At 33.7% G+C, this 20,719-nt stretch overlaps 1 protein-coding gene across 4 annotated transcripts in view; it reads right to left on the bottom strand.

The window, feature by feature from the left end:
• Nucleotides 1-4,043: 4,043 nt before the first annotated feature.
• CSMD1 (CUB and Sushi multiple domains 1) overlaps nucleotides 4,044-20,719 on the bottom strand; it is a 1,051,796-nt gene continuing 1,035,120 nt past the window's right edge. For all 4 annotated transcript variants that reach the window (XM_021551131.2, XM_031504428.2, XM_021551132.2 and 1 more), the window contains 5 exons: nucleotides 18,510-18,671; nucleotides 17,356-17,468; nucleotides 16,485-16,572; nucleotides 10,253-10,385; nucleotides 4,044-7,628 (listed from right to left, as the gene is read on the bottom strand). In XM_021551131.2, the coding sequence (XP_021406806.2) occupies nucleotides 7,469-7,628; nucleotides 10,253-10,385; nucleotides 16,485-16,572; nucleotides 17,356-17,468; nucleotides 18,510-18,671 (656 nt within the window). In that variant the 3' untranslated portion in view covers nucleotides 4,044-7,468. The remainder of the gene's footprint in view (nucleotides 7,629-10,252; nucleotides 10,386-16,484; nucleotides 16,573-17,355; nucleotides 17,469-18,509; nucleotides 18,672-20,719) is intronic.

Here is a 20,719-nt window from a genome sequence, read left to right as displayed (position 1 = left end):
TTGTTGGTGCATTCTTCCACCTTGTCTTCCTTATGATTCTATCAACAAAACCATCAGGACTGACAGTTACCACAGCTGACCCCTTACCACTTTTCCTGACTATTTTTCTACTTCCAAAGAGCTTTAAACAGAGCCTCATCCTTCTGCCCTTTTGTAACAACCAAACCTGACAACTCTTCTCTGCACAGCTTCTCAGGCCAATCCCCTTTTACAACCAAGATGTCTTCTTCAATGTCTCAGTGAAAGAAGCATATCAGACAGAATATGTTAATCCTTCTAATTATCTTTTCTTTGTTATTGCAAGCCACTTTGTATGAGCAGGGATCCAGAGTCTTACCTCAAGTCCATCTGGAAAAGAGCAACTCTTCATGTTAGTGGAAGAGCTCTATATCTACCGCTGTTCTGTGGTCTATGAATAGTTCAGCCAGGTCTATTCTCTGTGCCTTGGTATAATCACGCATGGATTACTGCTGCAGAAGTGGATCTACATGGAATACACTCTGAAGTCCATAACCCCTGTAACTCAGTATAAATGCTGTGTCCTATGGAAACCTTGAGATGAATAATAGAAGACTCTTCTTCCATGTCCACCTCTTCTGCCTTTCCAAAACATATTTTTCCTACCTAATGACCTAGAACAACAGACAGCTGCATCCAGAATGCCAGAGGGAGAACACATTCTTCTTCACTAGCCTGCTAAGTAACATCTAGATTGACCCTTTACCTTCAACCTAGATTTCTGAACTAATAGATTCTTGAACTATTCCCTTAACTCTACTTATTTGGCTATTATGGGCATGGATAGACACACAAGAGGAAAGTGCAGCTAAAGGACTTCAATAGGCAATCTGTGCTGTTACAGATTTTCTCCACACTGTCCCAACAACTCTACTCAGATAACACATCCATGGAGGTAGAACTTAGTACATCTCTGTTCAATACCATCTTAGTGTATCTCAGCTGGCCACATTCGAGGTTTGGATTTTTCTAGAGCTGTTTTACAATAAGCAGCTTCTCACCTAACCTATAACTAAACTTGAGTGCATGATCTTCACCTAGGTATGTCAAAAGCTTTAGTCTAGTGGACACATTCTGCCCATGCTTATTATATACTAACAGGAAAAGGTTCCTCATCTAAGGTACATCATCTATTATATTTTTGTTACAGTTGCTAAATAAGATGGTTATTAGCCTTTATAGAAGGAAAACAGTAAAGCTAATTTTGATGAGCATTTTGGGTGAGCAATTCTGCTTTTAGAGCCTCTCAAATGTTAAAGACTGTATTTATACTAGAAAATATAAGTGTCAAAGAATGTTCCTGGGCATGTGAGCATGACCTTTTAGTACTTCATTTCTGTGTAATCTTTTCCTTTAAGGAATTTTCCTTGTGTTCTTTTACAGCATGTGCAAACTCAAAATTTTAGTACACCAAGAGTTAAAGAGGTCTATAGTTTCTGACATTCATATCCTAAATTTGAAATTTATATCCTCAAAACCCTTTGTTTTGAGGGTGTTTTGATATTCAATCTAACCATTGTTTCTTCCTATGTAGACCACCAGGCACACAATTTTATTCTTCATGCTAATTTACCTACATCATGGTTAAAAGGATTCTTCATCCTTACATATTTTTTCTGCAAGGCACAATCCAAAAGGAATTCTTCAAAATTTTACTATGTCAAATATTGCAGTGCAGGGATAAACAGGTAATTTTCCAGGACTCGCTTCTAATAGCCGAGTGCTTATAGCAGTCTTAGGTGTGATTAATAACTCTATGCTGCTCCTCAAGCTAAGGAAGCTTTTGACCTCTGACCCTAAATGCCTAATTTGACCAGTTTAACCAGTACACTCTTGGGTGTGAAGGGGAAAAGGAACACTAACTCTCCATTGTGTTTTGGGGCTTGCAGGCAAAAAAAAAAAAATCCCCAACTGATAAAACTAATCTGCCCATCTCTGAGTAATTTATGTCATGAATCCCAGTGAAAAGATGTATCTTCCTCAGGCCAAAACTGAGATGCTTAAGCATTTCTCTTGCCTTAGTATTTCCTATTCTTTAGTGCAGCTGGCTCTAGTTGCCTTGCTGAGCTCTGTGGAAATTACATTCAAAATCTTACAGATCTCATTTTTTCATGGACATGGTATACAACTTGTTGCTGAAGCTTCTGTTAAGGAACAAATACTCCTGGGAAGTTAAACACTGAAAAATTGAGCCCAAATTCCCCAGTAGATTAGGCTCCATAAGCCATTAGGCTTATTCACGTTTCTATATACTTACTACATAGATCTGTAATTTGGTATAATTTTATATATTTAAAAAAATGTATAACTCCTTAGGAGGACCTTCTAATTCCTCATATCATACATATATAACCAACTTCTGATAACTAATCACTAGGCATATATGTAGGCATATGTTAACCATTTTTTGATTTTTCTTTAGTGAAGTTCAGTCTATAATCCTGTTCTTTGGTGGAAACCATATTGTGTTTAAAACTGTCATCAATAAGGTTTGAAACTGTAATACTGCTTTACTCTAAAAAAAAATCAAGGCCTTTGGATTGAATCCCTCAAGCATATAAGGTGTCCCCCCATTTGGCAGGGACTAGATGATCTTTAAGTGCCCTTCCAAGCCAGGCCCTTCTATTATTTTATGATTGCTTTCTTATTTTCTTTCTGTGCATTACAGATGCATCTTAAAAACAATTTATTTGACTTATTTAAAGGCAATATCCTGCAGAAGACCTTCTTCTTTCACCTTTCGACCCCGCTCCCTCAAGCATTGAGCCATATGATGTCAAGGTCCTGTGGTTTTGAGTTAATAATCATGCTGGAGCAGGCAGCAATGTATTTAATGCAGTTTATTTGATTTTAAAATTAAATGCAGCTTTTAAAAAAACGTTTTCCATTTTGAGTAAATCATACCAATTGTTATGCTTTGATACTGTTTATGAACTCACTTCTGCTGATGTAGATGCCAGCTGGAAAATGAGTTCATTCTTTACAGATTCGGTTGAGAGTGGCTCTTACATAACTGTATCCTCAACACCCAGAAAATATGTCTTTTCTATAAATGGTTTCTGTAGAATCTGAAATTAGATATACTATGCTGTGTTTTCCAATAGATAATTAGGGGAAATAATTTTTAAAAGCTGTCACCGCAATTTGGCAATAGTGAAAAGAGCAATAGCTCATTTGTTTAGAATACTTAGACTCCTGTTTGTGAAAGAGGTAAAAATCACGACACCTTGTCACATAGAGCCTCAACATCTACTCTGATAGTGTCAGTGGTTACAGTTAACAGCTTAGTGTCAGGATAGACAGATCATTGTGAGAGATGGGAACTTTTAACACCTGTTTATAAGATATGATATTACCAGAAGGATGGATTGTGAAGATGAGAAAGGCAGCAAGGACATACACATATATTAGTTTTTTCTAAAGATGAACCACACTCATATACTACCACTGATTCCCAAAGGAATAATGGATAGAATAGTCTTGAAGACTGACTCTTTGTTAATCTGTTAGCAAGTAAATAAATTCAGTATTTTTTAACATGAATATACACTAAAGTATTTTTAAATGTTCAGAATTTCATATATTGATTCTGAAAATAGTAATATGTATGACTAACTTTATGTATAAAAGCATTTTAAAAGCATTTTTATTTCATTCAAAGTATGTACATTTGACAAGCTAGCTCTCAGATGTTAAAACTGGAAATACCTTTGGCTCCATGTGATCCATCAATTCTGTGGGTAGGATGCAGGCTTGTGAAAAAATAAATTAGTTATTTTTTATAAAACAATCAAAAAGCTTAAGTCCCATTTTAAAATCTGAGTCTGCAATATAACAGGAAGCTAATTCCACCTCACTAGAGAGAACCTGAATTTTTTTCCTAAGCAACAAAATGCTTGGGAACATAATATGACAAGACTAAGATTCTGTTGAAACATTACATTATGAAAAACCAGTATCTGAGATTTAAAAGCATAAAATGAAATAGAAGGAACAAAGTTGATAAGAAGAGGTCACACAATAGATGAAAATCTAAAATTAAATATTTAATTAGAACTCTGATTTTGTTTTCAAGGTAGGTGGCATTGCACAGGCTATATTACAGTCTTGTATGTTTGTTTCATTATTTTTTTTTTTCCAAAGAGAATATTGTTTATTTTAACAGGCCACTTTAATATTAATACAAGTGTAATAGGATCAGAACTGAAAATCAGCTAAAGATGGTAAATTTTACATTATTGGGAAAATTACAATTTCTTTTTGCATTGTAAAAACATTTATTTTTAACAATTTACCTACATTAATCAAAAAAGTACATCATATTTAATAATTTTACAAATTCTTCATAAAAAATATATCTCTGTACAAAAAGTTCTTTTGCACCTACTTCATGTCACAGCAGCATGTAGTGAAATGGCAGAATGGAATAGTGGGAATGAAAATTAGATTGACTTGGTCATTATGCGGGCGTTCTCCCCAGTCCCCCCACCCCCACCTTCCCACTTTTTTTTATTTTTTTAATAACAACTTTTTTTGTTTACAAAATATTTTACACAAGAAAAAAAATTATTGCAGCTAGCCTGGAGAAAGGCAAGATGTGTGATACAAGCAGCAGTTTTTAACAGCTTTGAAGCACATAACCTGTTTTTTAAAAAAAATATAGCATGTATTATTAGCCTGTCATAATGATCTGGTCAACGCTGGGGGAAAAGTCTTCTGCATTTATAAGAAAAAAAAAACAGATTTCCTGGCTGCCACTTAGCCACTGCACATCATCTTAAGAGCCTCACTCTGAAGAAGCACCATATCTAAGTGCATGCATACACAGCCCTCTGTATAATAACTTCAGGAGAAGGAGATCCAACCTCTACAGAAGACTCAAACATAGTGAAGAAGGAGAGGAGTTTGAAAGGTGTGGGTAGGACTAATTTGCAATACTTTGGTTTTACTTGGGTTCCAGTGTGAAGCTCCTGTTTAATCAACGCTCCACGCAAACTTCTTAGGATAACTTGTAAGTGTATTCCTTTTGAGTGTCCCTGATCAAAGAGCACTCAGGATAAGCAATTGTTACACTACCTCCCAAAACGAACCACTGAATAATGGATTCATGGAATCTGGGCACTCTAATACAAAAGACCAAACCATTTCACTATTCTCATTTATCCTCCAACACATTCTTTGGTGGTCTTAGTGAGACAGGGCACTGAAGCATACACTGTAATGATAGGACTAGAACTCATCAATAAAAGCTACATATTTTGTTTTCAAAACTCAATTTTTTTGTTCTGTCATTGCCACTACAGAAATATTTTTAATACAGTAATGTCAATTTTTAACACCTGTCAGCAAAGTTACTCAGACAATATCCTCCTTCCTGGCCTACTGTTCCTACAGAAGCTCTTCATTTGCCAAGCAACTTTCTCTATGTGGGGGAGGGTCAGGACAACTTTTATCTGATGACTGTTCTTTCTCAGAAAATGTGAAGGGCTCTGAGATGGGACAGCTGAATGAAACTTACTGCACAGTAACTTCAGAAAAAAAAAAAAAAAACCCAACAAAAAAGAAAGCAAAAAACTACAAACAAAATGAACAAGGAACTGACTGGAAAGGATTATTTATTACATTTCCTTCAGAGTTTCTTGCTCATATGAAGAACCTAACAGCTGCAGGCCCTACAATTATTATGTATTATATTGCTGGTAGATTTCATCTAACAGATGTAGTTGTTAAACTGACCAAGGGTTACCTTTGAAATTTTTATTGCATTCTGCAACATTATCTGAAAAACCTGTTACTGGGCTTATATTACCTTTTTGTTTTGTGTATAACAGCCAGACCTACACACATATGGAGTTCAGAAAAACTTTTGAACAGGCTTAGGTGGCAATAGGACATTTTGAAATTCAGAACACAAAACCAAAAACAGCATCAAAAAACCAGCCCTGAATTAGAAGAAAAACAAAACAACTTTCCTGTTTTTTGAACTCATGTGTATGATTAAAGCCAGATTTTGCTTCATTATTTACTATGATTTCCTAATTTTAAAACTCAATTTCATTAATCTGCCCAATGGCATTTTTGTTTATTTTCATTCAATGAAACATCTAATTCTATGCAAACTTTAACGATTACTCAACCTTTATATGTATAAATATCTCTGTCAAACTGTGTAAGAACAAAAGCAGTAAGCACTGTGTTTAAAAAAATTAAAATAAACAGAAAGCAAAGATAGTTGAATATTTCTCTTTGTTCAAAGTAGAAACTGAATGACCACTTTTTATGGACAATTTGCCCTAGGTTTTTCTATGCTACTGTAATGTGTTTTAGTTCCATGTAACATCAGAAAATGATGTCATATTAAAGGAAAAATGGAAAAAAATGCAAAAGGGAAGACTGTATTATGAGCAGAGGCTCAGAGGCTTTATGAGCTATCTAAAATAAATTACTATTCACATTTGTACATGGCAAGCAGAAATAGCTGCTAACCCCCTGCTGTTAAATAGTATGATACTGACAGTGGTGATTGATAACTGATTTCAGAAGAAAACAATAGTGGCAATGAATATTTCTTAGAAATGGGCTCTTGTTCTGGCTCAAAGTCTCCAGTCACTTGTAATCATGTTCACAATGAAATTTAGTCAAAAATTGACAAAAGAAACATTATCCTCTATAGCACAAGATTTTAACTGGTGCTAAACATGGGGGTCATTTTAATACTCCAGGTAAATGTATTGTGGAATCTTTTGCTTGGAAAAAAGTGAGTGAATGTCTATATACAATGGACAGTGCGTAGAAACCCTGTGTATTTTTACCAGTATTTTACTCAGCCAGCCATTACACCTTAGTGCAAAAAAAATTTGTGCATTAATATTTTGAGACATTAACGGCTGATTGGAGAATTGGCAAAACTGGTTATGAATAAAATATACTGCAAGTTTTCCTAATTTTAGCAAAATTTCAATGGCAAAGCATTTGTAAGTGTATGCAACCTCAAGGCAGGCTGTCTCCTACTTCAAGAGAGCTTTATTTCTTCAGAATATTCCCGGGGATAATCTGCGGTGCTATCATTTGTCACAGTACTCAATGGATTTATCCAAGTGCCCAGAAGAAAACATTGAAAGGCATTCAGCCGCATACAAATATGAGAGTCTGAGGCATTAAATATGACAAATTGGCATGACTTGGCAGTCTTCCTTATAGTGTGCCTTGGTTTGAAGCAGATGCAGCCAGGCATTTTGATCCAACTTTAAGATGAAAAAATATTCTTTGTCTGATCCCCCGAAGACTGACACGTTTTTACCAGAAAATTTAGCTGCATGTAGGCTGACAGAAGATGTTAAAGATTACAGCAGCAAAGCCAAGAGAAGGGAAACTGGTATATGGCACCAAAGGAATTACTGCTTGTCCATCAGAGGTATGGCTATGAATCAGTCATATTGGGCACTGAAGGCTATACCACTGTACAAACTGTGTTCAGAGTTGTATCAAACCTCACAGCCTTTGCTTCTGTGGGTTTTAAGTTTGTGTCATACATGGGATTTTCAAATGAAGCTTGTCCATTACTGTTTTCATGTCCAGCATATCCATTGTATTGTACTTTTGGTCTTGTTCTGGGGAAAAATAAGACAGGAAATTGTCGTTAGCAATAATAGACATTTTAATATTTCCATTCTGTCTACATACAACAGCAAGTATCCAGAATATCTTGCACTGATAGTGATAGTAACCTCCAGGTAAGTGTCTGCAATTCCAGTTATTCCAGGTAGATCTCCCACAGCATGTCTTTCTACCTCCATACCAACAATAAACACTGTTAAATACCTTGTCCAAATACCTGTAATCAGATTGATCAATTCCTGACTGATATTCACATATATGTTGACAATTCAGCATCAAATGATACTGAAACTAACCAATCTTTTGATAATTTTCTCTCCATGAAATCAAGAACATGCACATTATTATGCAAAGCTCTGTTAGAACATATTAAGCCAATAATGAAATGAAAATAAACCAGAATTGTGCAGATTTTCTGACATATCTAGAAAAGTGATACTCTATGATATTTTTCTTATTTTATGATATTTTATTTTAATATATTAAACTTAAATCTCTTAGTATCTGGAAGTATCTAAGTATATATAAGTTCAGTATATTGTTTTATACATATAATTGTAACAAGGCAAGAAAGGAGATAGAGTGCAAAATGTAAGTGCTTGGTGCTCAAAAAACAATTTAGTCTCTCATTATATAACTTCAGAAAAGGGTTCTTGAAAATCAAATTCTTCTTATAAACTTATTTTGTTTTGGATCACAGATAGGGAAAGCTATCACTGAAAGATATTACTAATGGAAATTGACAACATGGAAATAATTCTGATACAAATAAATATGTTTTTATACCTATTTTAATTGTATAACTACTAAACATTCTTACAAGTTAACTAGGAGCTTTCCTAAGTACATGTAATTAAATATATTTTTAATTTTACTCAGAAAGATTGGGATGCAGTCTTCATTCCTGAAGTAGTTCCTATCAGCCAGATAAAAGGTACAACTGTGTAAAAAAGATTTAACAACCCTGGTTCTAATTAGATGATGCCTGTGTGAGATAGGCATAGCCAAAACATCCATAAAATTGAACCCTAAGACCTTTAAATTCTCTGTTACAGAGAGCCTCTAGGGACATAACTACCATCACATAATTTTGAAAGTTTCATGTTGTTATTCTGATCATTAATGTAATTTCAAGAAAGACCCTTCATAATGTATAAATTCTATTCTCTTTCTATTGGAATATCCTTTCTTCTGAAAAGAATAAAATTTGACCTAAAATTAATTCACATCACTAATCAACTCTAATTTTTTGATGGCAATATGACACTGATCCCCTTTAAAACCTGCAGTTTAGTGTAAGAAGAAAATAGAAGAAAATAAAAAGAAATAAATAAATAAATAGAAGAAAAGGAAAAGCATTCTTTGAAATATTAAGCTATGAGAAACATCTCCTATCTCAAATATAATGCATTTAAATTTGGGCAGAACTGCAATGCTGCACCAGCCATACCATTAACAGAGAGATTATAGCTACTTGTCTAAAGAATGAGTTTATTCTCTCTCAAACATACTGCTGATGTAGGGCATTAAAAAGTTCAGAGGATAAACTACAAAATGTACTCTCATGTCACAAAATAAATTTTTTATGAGTTTGCCTCCTCTTTCTTAGCAATATTCCCTTTTCATTCCATCTCTTCTCCAGATTCAAGTGCCTGGGTATTCATAATGCTCTTAAAGCTCCCCTCACCACTGCAGAAGAGAAGCTGTCTGAAAATGTAGACCTGTAGGCATCAGAAAAGCGTCTTACAATATCAAGTTTGAAGACATAGTTGATAGCTCTTCCTGAGCAGTTTTTGTCAACAAAAGGCTATACTACATTTCAGGACATGGATCATTTTAACTGTGGTTCCCAAGTTCAAGCCCCACAGCACTTTGTTTTTCCCAAATCATCAAATGCTGAAATAGGAAGACAGTTTACTGCATCGTAGGGTACTGGTGAATCTCAGATTGTCTGTGTGATTTCTTGCAATTGCACAATACCCTTGGCATCATGACTATAGAACAAAAGTTTAAATAGCATGTTCCTGTTATATACTATTTTGCAAATAGTTGTCAGAATGAACAAATTTTCAGAAGATACATAAGATATTAGCCTTTAAACCAGATTTCAGACAACTTTGTTGGATTTATTCTATTATCTAGGGACATATAAAAGTTTCAGATGACCTGAAGTGGTGCCAATTCTTACAGTAATCACTAGCTGACTCAGCACATACTGTAAGTAGTTGCATTATAGGCTGTTCCCTCGTGGAATTTATGGATTTTTCAACTTGTATAATTAATACTAATAAGCTCTTTGAAAGAAGCAGCATACATTCAATTTAATAAAGCATTAAAATGAAAAAATAGAACATATGACCTCAGATTTCAATCTGATTCAGCCTAATGAACCAAGAAGGTTGAAAGGTCTTTGCTCCTTAACAGAGAAACTAATTTTTCAACATGTACACCATTAAGAACTGCCCTGCACTGAACTCCTTCATGGAAATACCTAGAAATATTTGTCTTTCTAGAGCAAGGATGTTCTTAAAAGCTTTTAGAACTGTGTTCTCCAGTTACCTATGAAAATCAAACAAAAAAGCTCATTAAATTATTGAATAAATAATATTTACAATACCTGTGTTTGTAGAGGTAAAATGCAAACCCTGATAATATTAGAGCAAAGAATGGTACCAGGATGGCAGCTGCAACTGAACTGCTGTTTGTACCATAGTAGTGATTTGAAAGGTCTGTGTCTGCACTTAAAGGACCTGAAATAAAACAAAAGGGGCAGAAATAAAATTTCCACATTATCTACAGAGAGAAATAAAATTCCCATATCATCTAGCTAATGATGTTCTTTTTATTTAAGAGTTAAAGATGGATACTTAAAAACGTAAAATAAATAGCATGCAAAATCACAGTATAAATATTGTTAATAACACTTCATGACATATCAATAACTATCAAAATTATTTGAAAATTGTATTCAGCAAGTAAAATAATTATGATCATTGACATAATAATCTGATGATGACTCAGTTTAATAAAGTTAAGCCATAAAACTTGTAAAAAACAAATTAATTCTTTAAAAGTACTGTATTCCAGCAGTCTTAATATTCAGCTTGGAAACAACAAGCAATGCAAGACCACAACAAACAAGAACAAGGGAGGAAGAACTGAGGTGACTGTGATAGATCACAGTTGTTCTGCTCAGCTCAGTAGCCCTCCCAAGTCTGCACCTGTGCCCACGTCCCTCCAGAGCTGTGGACAGAACAGTGCAGAGAATGCAAATGCAGTGTCCTGTGGCACGGCCTTGCTGGGCTCTCATTGTGGACAGCAGATAACCTGGACTGTAAAGCATTTTGCAGAACACATTTTTTCATCAGTATAAACAGACACATCACTAAGTAGCTTAAATAATTGACCACATTGTTAATTCAAGGATGAAAGACAATTCAATGATGAAAAATACAGAAAATTTTATAGAAAAAAAATGGTTTTTGAGATCCAACTCCATGTTGCCAGTTTGAATTCACAGCTCTTCAGAAAGCAGAATAGGTCCCATTCAAGAAAGAAAGAGCAGGACAGAGGGAATGTAAAGAGAGGATCAGGCTTCAACAGGTATCTGTGCTTGATATTCTGGGGTATTATTGCTATTGAGAGTGAAGAAGAGCAGGAGACACTGCTGTTTACCTCTCAGAAATGCTCCAAACCACCAGTACAGTGTTTCAAAAACCACAACTCCCTCACTGACAGCAGCAACATCTATCAGTCTTTTTAGGACTCCAGTGCAAACCAGTTATACAAAGACATGGCCACTATGCTAATTCACCAGTCAACTAAAACATCCAAATAAATTCAAAAACGGAGAAAATAAAAATAATAGTAAAAGTAATAGTTTTTTGGATTTATTGTAAGTTATTATTACTTATAAGTAAAAGTAATAATTCTCCTATTCTCCCAGGAAAGGTTCAAGGTCAGATTGGATGGGGCACTGGCAACCTGATCTAATGAATAGTATCCCTGCCCACTGCAAGCAGTTTAGAACTAAATTATCTTTAAGGTCTCTTCCAACCCAAATCATTCTACCATTCTATGATTTCTTGCAGTTCAAGCTCAATAGAAAAAACAAATGAGATAAGTTTTTTCTTCTGTGAGATATCTTTAAATCACAAGTGTTTCAACTGTCAATATTAAAATACCTTTTGCACATTTAATTTTAAAAACTGTATTAAATTTTAGGAAGTAATTAAGTTGCCTTTAAAATGAAGCCAACCTCCCTAGGAATTTCTGTATTACTATATTTGCTCACGTAAAATATGACAAAATATTGCACTACAATCTTTTTCACTGTTCAATTATTTGGAGTAATTAATAAAAAAATAAGAAAATTATCAAATTCATTGAAGTTAACTTACATAAAAAAACCCCCAGGAATTAATATTCAAACACTTATACAAATTTCAAATGCAAATATGTGTGATCAATGAAGTCTTAACTTTTATGTCAAAGATATCATCACGCCACATATGATAGATACATTTTAATGTACAAGTACCAGAAAAATTCTAAAATTCATAAGAGAAATTCTTAGTATGAACTTTTTGGTTTATTTGGTTAATTTTAAAGAACTGTTGTGCAGCTCAAGATTTAAAATCAGGCACAAATTTACACATAAAGGATTTCTTTTAAGATATCTATGTTGGATAACTGATTCACATTGAATACTTTACACAAGATTTCTAGTGGAGGTAATCACATATTCCATATCTCTACAGTTTTTGAAGTACCACACGTAAGGTAATGAAACTTGAAATTTTTGACTGAAGTTTACAAGCTTTAATTGAAGAATTTCAACCTGGAGTTGACCAGGTTCAGACTTGCCAATGAATGTGCTTTTCATTAGGAAAAGAACCTTCACTGCAGTTCTGCATAATCTGAATTTTAGTCATGTATGAGACTCAGTATAATTTCAACATGGTCTGTCTACTCATTATAATAATTTTCAGATCTGCTTGTGATTAAACATATACTGATGTGAACTTTGTTATTCTTTGGACAGCATTATAATTGTACTGCCCAAACTAAGGTAGCAATTGCTACCACATCTAAAAACAGAAAAGTGGAAATACCTAAATATACACACAAACACACACAAAATGTATGCAAAAGATTATCTGATTTACTTTTCAATAAAACAGCCATACTTCGTCTCTGGGAAATGTGTTATTTAGAAGAGGGATGTTCAGTAAGGTTATAAATGATTTTGGGTTTTTTAACAATACATGTTATAACAGGACTTTAGCCCCCAAAACAGCAGCAGTCAGGTGAATTCAAATTTTGAAAACACACAGTGAATTCATTAATGTACAAGCTGTGCACTTTTATTCTTGAGGTGATTGAAAAGTATTGTAATTTGTACCTAATAGAAAATAAAACCTTTTAAAAGAAAATACTGTGCAACCTGATGTCATGGTGTCAATCCTGCCCTTCTGACCCAAGCCATTTCATGATTCTGTGATTAAGAACATTTTCTTATTGTTGTGTGGATCTATCATATGCATTTCTCCTTTGTCTCCTAGCTCAGGGTTTCAGTTGGCTGGCATCTGTATAGCATGACTCAGCTTTACTAAGAGAAATGCTATTCAAGTCAGAGAAAATGCAAAAGCCATGCAAGATTAAGAAAAGTAGAATTACATGCCTAAGAATAATTTCTGAGACAAGGATGGTTAGCAGGCCAAGGATTTAAGAGAAAAAAATACCAACACAGAAAGAAAATCAGCATCTTTCAAGGAACAACATATGCTGGAGCTTCTTCATCTGACTGAACCTGCTGGACAGCAAGGACTCTGCATAGGTGCCTCACTGGGTGTAGACGTGTGTTACCAACAGTTTCATAGCTCATTACTCCAGGTATCTCTTTGTGCTTTAGCTAACACACAACAGCTCTGCACTCTAGAGCTTTCAGTACCCTGTTTAGATGTAGAGTTTCCTTGTGAGTGATGAAGCTGTGTGAAATGATCTGGAGAGGAAGAATGATTTATAGAGTGAAATTTAAAATTCACATCTCATGGTATTCAACATTTTAAAAGTTGATTAATTTCCAGTAATGGATGTGTATTCTTCAGCCATTGATCTAATATAACACAGATGCAAATTAATTATGCATATTTCATTCTTTGCTAATATGTTTGTCAATCTAGACAAGTCAAAAAATACTTTGAGGAAAGAAAAAATTGAAAAAGAGGTGGGTAATTGTATTTCTCTATAGAAAATAAATACAGGAAAATAATTCATTTTGTGAAGAAGGTTTCTCTTCTCACAAAGCTACCTTTTTACACAATTTTAAAACAAGTGTCCAGACTGGAATGAACAAGATTTTAGAATAAACATCATCTAGAAATTCAGTGTTGAGACATATACACTCAGCAATTGCTGAAACTGAATTTAGCCACAGACTTGCAGCCTTTAGAAACAAAGTTGCTATAACATAACAGGCAAAAAGGCCTGAGAAATTACTGATTACTGGGCAAAAGAGGTTAAATAATTTGGTGTCTCAGCTTGGGTTTTTAAGAAGGCTCAGGTATAGTACTAATTCTCTAAACAGATTTCTAACAAATGTCTTTGTCCTTTGGGTTATTTTCTAAGGCTACAATCAAAATTGCTTCTAAGAGAAGATAAAAAGTAGTAAGAAAGAAATGTTCTTTCCGTTGTCATGTCATTAGATTTGAAGACTGAGCATACTCAGTTGTTTGAGCACAGTTCTAATAATGCCAACATTGTGGGTTTGATTTCTGCATGAGTCATTCATTTAAGAGCTAGACATTATTTTCCTTGCAGGTCTCTTCCAACTCAGAATATTCTGTGATTCTGTGATACCCACTGAGACCAGTCTTTTTCTAGCATTATGTTATAGAAAATTATTCATAAAATACATTGGTCTTTCCCACTTAACCAAGTAGTTCTCTATAAATGCTGTCTTTGAAATATGCTTGCAGAAGGAGAATTTCATATTGCTTTATGTATGCACCAATTTATGCATACTTTTGGCTTACTGTAAAGGTAGCAAATAATTTAACTTGGAAACTAGAAATATGTTAAGTCTTCAGGCAGAGGATATATGAGATCACCATCTCAACAAAATATTAATGAAGAAAATAGATTTAAAAAAACAAAGCAAATTACCCTTGAATATAAGAGGGTATTGACAAATATTACTTAGATGGAAATTTGCTGTTTCCTTTTAGCTGTTAATTATTCAATAGAGAATAAGCAATTTATAGAAAATCAGTGTCCTTTTAGCAATCTTGTAAAAGACATGGTGTCTGCATTTAGAGCAAGATTTCTACTGAGAAGTCAAAGCTGAAGATGAGAGGTCCTCAGTCCAACAATGCAGGATTAACTTGAACACTCCAGCTCCTTATTAGCCTTATACAAACTGATCTCTTATATCACAGCTCTAAAGGGTGATATGGACAAAATTTTCCACTACTGTAGAATACATCCAGTGGAGAATTCTCTCACTGTTTCACTTTTGGCTTATTCTTCAATTACCACCTATAGTTATTACCTTCACATAGAATCAAACTTTTATTTTAGGTAGCTGGCAAACCATGGATATATTTTTTGATCTTGCTTAAGAAAACAGCAAATATAAATATACATCTCCCTTAACCAAAACCAACAAACCACATTCTTACTGTTTCAAGATACCCAAGGCTCCTTAACTGACAGATGTTTGAATAAATGTTGATGCTCTACTTTTACAGTGTGGTAATTAAAATCAGAAAGTAAAAGCAGCTTAGATATTACAGTAGGAAAGATTACATGAAAGTAAAGGCAGACATATAATCTGTCCCACACAAGAGTTTACTCTGAAGATTAAATTTGTATTTGACTTCAATAATTGGCAGTTCCTAGGCTGGGACCCTGAAGAGATGGGTTTCTGCCCCTAGTCACTAAATATACTTAACAATTTGAGAGATGGCCAAGATGAGACAATCCACAGTGTAACTGCTATTACAGTACTTAACAGAGCAAAGAAATACAAGAGAGATTCAACAGAACTCTAAAGAGCACCAGGTACAACACCAATGAAGCTAATGGAACCAAGGCAATTTATAAAATATACATATAGTCTGCCACAGACATTGGCTAGGCTGTCTCCTCTTCCTAGACCAGTACTTTTCTGTGAATATACCATGCTTTGGCCACTTTGCAGCATATCTAGGATCTACACTTGATATTTGCAAAAAATACTTTATGAGTGAATATTTCATAAGTAAATACTTTAGTTTTTATGATAAAACTATTTTATGAGCATAATAACTAGTCTTGTAACAGCTGCTAGAACACTTGAGCCCATAGCTGTAACACATACCTCAGACACTCATTTAATATTTTTGACAGTGAAGTAAAATTCTGTCCAAATACATATACATTCTGAAACATCCACCAGCAACAAGCACTCTCCAAATGACACTGTCAAAATTAGGGTTGATTTTGTCCTTTTAATTTCTTATATGATTCTGATTACAATTTATATATTTAAGCAGGAAATGTGTTTGCACTGCATGATATCCCTGGTACTTTCAAAAAGAAATTCAAGTGCTTGCAATGGCATTCTCTTTAAGAGCATCCTGTACTTACTAGGTTGCTACACTAGAAAACCTGTGATAGTAATGTGCTAATCAGAGTTAAATTAGGATTTGAACTGTATATTTAAAATATGCATATTTGGTTATGTTTTTTAATAGGAGTAGTGTAAAATAAACATGCCTACTTCATCTAAATAGATGAATTCTTTGAATTTATTCTTGCAAGACCCCAAAAGATGATACATATTAAAGATCTATGAAAGCACGTACCTTGTCTTTGGAGCATAAATTTTCCAAAGTCTTTTCCATGTATATCACCTTGATAAGTAAAAACTCCTCTTTCAAGCCCTGAGGATACCTAGAATATGTTGTAACAGAAAAAAAATATTTCTGAAATTAATAAATAATGTTTAGTCATTTTTTTCTGACTCAGACTAGATAATACAGAGTAGAGATTTTCACATTTAGCCTTTAAAATAGTGGTGACTTTTCTATGCTTATACAATATTTATTAGGTTAAATATTTTATTTTATTTATTTGCAATGATATTAAACAAAGTTTCAAAAAACACCTGGAATGATTTAAAAATATCTAATGCATATTGTTGGGTTTTAAAATTCTTGAAATACCATACTCATAATTGAATTAGTACACAGATATAGAAGTCTGATGAATTGTCAGATTTAAATCTATTTTCCACAGAAAGTATCACGAGGCAGAAAGAAGAAATGCAAAAAGTAAAACTGAAATGCACTGAAATGTAAAAAGTAAAACACCAGCTTCAAGATTAGGTGTGCTTTTATTACAGTGAACTATTTACCAAACCAAAAAAGGACAGTATTACTAAAGGCAGAATTCCCACTCCTATCTAAGGAAACAAGACAAAAACATGGAAAAATGTGCTGATTCACTCCTCCTTCCCTTTCATAAACTAAAAATACTAATCAGAGTAAAGCAGATAGAAGTCTGTATACAGATTTTTGAAAGAGAATGGTAATCCAATCTCCACACTGACAACCAAAGTGCTGGATTACATATTTGTAAGACAAAAAAATTGATACATTTATGTAGTTAATCACAAATTACTTCAGAATTTAGTATCAACCATCTTTAATTTACCATGGCAACCTGGGTACTTACATAACCATCTAGTGCCCAGTTGTCGTTTTCATACTTGCTTACAAAAATGTCACTTGGTCCTTTAATTTGGAAAGCTTTCAAGAGCAAATGGGCCTCTTCTTTCTTGTAAACACCTATTAAAATAAAGGAGGCAAGACATACCTTTTAAACAAATTTTCAATCAGTTTGTTCAAATATCTCTTAAAATCTAATTATATCACTTTAGAACTAAGAGTTTGTAGAAAACATTCTACAATAAAAGAATTTCATAACGTGAAAAAACCTCAAGATTTAAATGACTGTAATGGCTGGATCCTATTTAACTGATCTTTTGCCTCATCATACTTAATAAGAGTATACAAAGATAGGTTTGTATTGTTTAATTTTATACAGAATAGGACAAGAACAGTTGTATTTTTACATAGTATTTTGGGAATTCTGAATACAAATAGTACTCCTTTCCTGGAATTTCCTTGACTTGGAAAAAAATTAATTTGACTGAGATCACAAGAGGATATTGCTACAGAAGATATCAGTAGTGCAGTAAAAGAAAATTCCTGTTTGGCAGCCAACTACTGCAGTTCTCTCTGAACTCTTGGCCTTAAAAGATAGTGATAGTTGATAATGTTCTTTTCAATAGAACTGTGACGAAATGCTAATTCTGAACTTCAGTTACATTTTCAAAAAGGAATGCATGAATTTGATTATAAAGTATGCATAACTTATGATGCTATTTAATTATATGTGCCTATATTATGCTATGCCATTATTAATACCACATTATTTTAAGGTAGATCTTAATCAATATTGATTAATTGAGCTTTCCAGCTTTACAATTCTTAATATGCCTATATACACTTTCTCTGCCACTTCAGTAGTTCCTGCGACTTCAACACACCAAATGCTATCCAACAGTCTGAGATAAATAAACTCTACCTCGATATCTATTTGAAATATAACAGCTTAAATACATGGGTTGCTGCACATGAAGTGACAGGAGCCTGTGCAGACCATTTCATTAAAACCTTTCCTTTTGCAAAAGAAAATTATTTTTAGCAAAAATATAATTTTTTTGTTTCATTTTCCATTTGAATGAAAATGCATCAAAACTGACCAGATTAAAAAAAAAAAAAAAAAAATACAAAAACTTATTTAACAGCAAATTCTGAACCTACCTGATAGTTTGAGCTGTATGTTGGATGCCTCAATAAATGTGGCGTTCACTTTGCTGCTTGTAGTATTGAACCAATCAACAGTGAGAGTAGCAGGCTGTCTTTTTCCTAAATATTCATAAAACCCTTTCCACAGTGAATTTATAAAAAACACATCTGAAGGAACTAAATAAAAGTGGGGTAGGGGGGGAAAGAAACGAAGAAGTAAACTACAATGAAATAACAATCTTTCTAGCCATACTTATACTTGTAATTTTTTTAGACAAACAATTCACTGTTCTAATGCGGTATTATAGCAAAAATTAGAAAAACAATACAGACAATAAATCCAATAACCTTTCCACAAAATTGCCTATAATATACTACACCTGTCCATTATGGTATATGTTCTCAAATAAGCTCACACTTTCTAGATTGTGTGATTCAGTGAATGTCTTCAAGATTATGAAAAACAATGGACTCTTCCTCTAAAGCCCTGTACCTTTAAGGTATGAAGAAAAAAAAAAAAAATTCTGAAACCAGAGATTCCTGGAACTGAAACACTGTCTTAAGCCATCCCTTTTGTTTCATGGATCTGTTGAAGCAGCACTGTGTGATTTTGAACTGAGTAGCAAATGAATATTCAACTGAATTGACTGAATTTCTGGTACAGTTTTATCAGTCATTTTTAGACTTCAAAGCTTTTTTCTATACAATATTACTGCACCTATGAACACTCTAGTTTTCAAAGAATGAAAATATTTTTGATTTAAAATTAACTGTCGTTTCTCAGCAACTGCAGTTATAACTATCTGAAGTAAAAATCCTACAAAATGAAGCTTGAATTATTGGAAGAAGTATATGCATTTAGATTATTTATTTGGTGATTGGTATCTTTCCTCTGCACAGAAAAAAATTATTTAGGTATTAGATGTTGTATTTTAAATTGTTTAACTAAACACATCATAACTTGACAAAATGACATCCCTAGCAAGTATTAAAATTCACCCTTTACTATCCATGATCAAATGATACTTTCTAAATAACTAAAGACTGAAATTAGGAGTGCTTCCACACTCTTCTAATTAAATTCTTTAATTAAATAATCACCTTTTTTTGCATTTTGTCAAACTCTGAGCAAATATAAAGGCAGTTTTCTTTACTGAAGAAAATTTAACAGTGCAGGTATTCTCTGTATCCGTTTTTAAAAATTACAGGAGTATTTCCTCCTCTACCTAATCACTTATTGCAAAAAAGAAACCCAGGGCAATAATACTTTACATGCAAGACATCTGAAAATCAGAGGGCTGATAAGCTGTTGACTAAAGGATAAGTAACTATTTTTTGATTTTAAGTTGTGCAAAAGTCACAAGCAAATGTTGAAGCTCAGTGTGGAATGATTTGAAAAAATCATCAGCATGTTATTGGTTGTATCACTGGATTCCAAATATGCAGAGACCTATTAAATCCCTTTGAGTGTAACCTTGAGTGTATTCCACTTTGAATAACTGGAAGTGTTCCATTGCCAAGGTAAAAGTCAGTGGGTCTTTACACAAGGTTACCTCAACTTACTACCAAAAATCTGTAGCATTACATTTCAATTGGTATGTCGCAGTTCTTAGAATTTGTATAATTTCTGCAACTATGTGGATTATGTAAAGGGTCTTTCAGACTCTTCTTCCTATGCATTTCTCATTTTTTGCTACAATAGTGACATAGCTAAATTTGAAATTTGGTATTCTAAAAAGAAATATTACAATTATTTTTGTCTATATTTTTAATCAATACTGTGTCTGACATATCCCCATGAAGGTGAACATCTAGAATTAGTGGTATGAACCACAGAGGTACTATATAAATCTTTTATAAAGGACACCATACTTTTATAAAGGACTCCATACTTTCACCACATTCCAGCATCTTCAGTACATAGTTTATCTAACAACTCTATCAACAATAGATGTTAAGCATTGCAAAATAGTACCACTGACTGAGAATTTATGGAATTTGCATTTGCAGATAACAGAATCAGTAAGGAGAAAAAATTGCATTACTGCTTCCCCAGCCATGTTTTTTTTAAACATTAAAATGCAAGTGCTGCAGTCCCAGGGATGCTGTTTTGGAGAGGCTCTGAGACGATTGTGCTGAACACGTACAAAGTCCCACATCCTGTGAGCAAATGCAAAATGAGTAAAATGAACTGGCTATTCGTATTCCAATACTGCACTGACTGC

This window comes from Lonchura striata, chromosome 3 (assembly GCF_046129695.1).
Source record: "Lonchura striata isolate bLonStr1 chromosome 3, bLonStr1.mat, whole genome shotgun sequence".
NCBI classification, from domain to species: Eukaryota; Metazoa; Chordata; class Aves; order Passeriformes; family Estrildidae; genus Lonchura; species Lonchura striata.
This window is presented reverse-complemented; position numbering and strand designations above follow the sequence as displayed.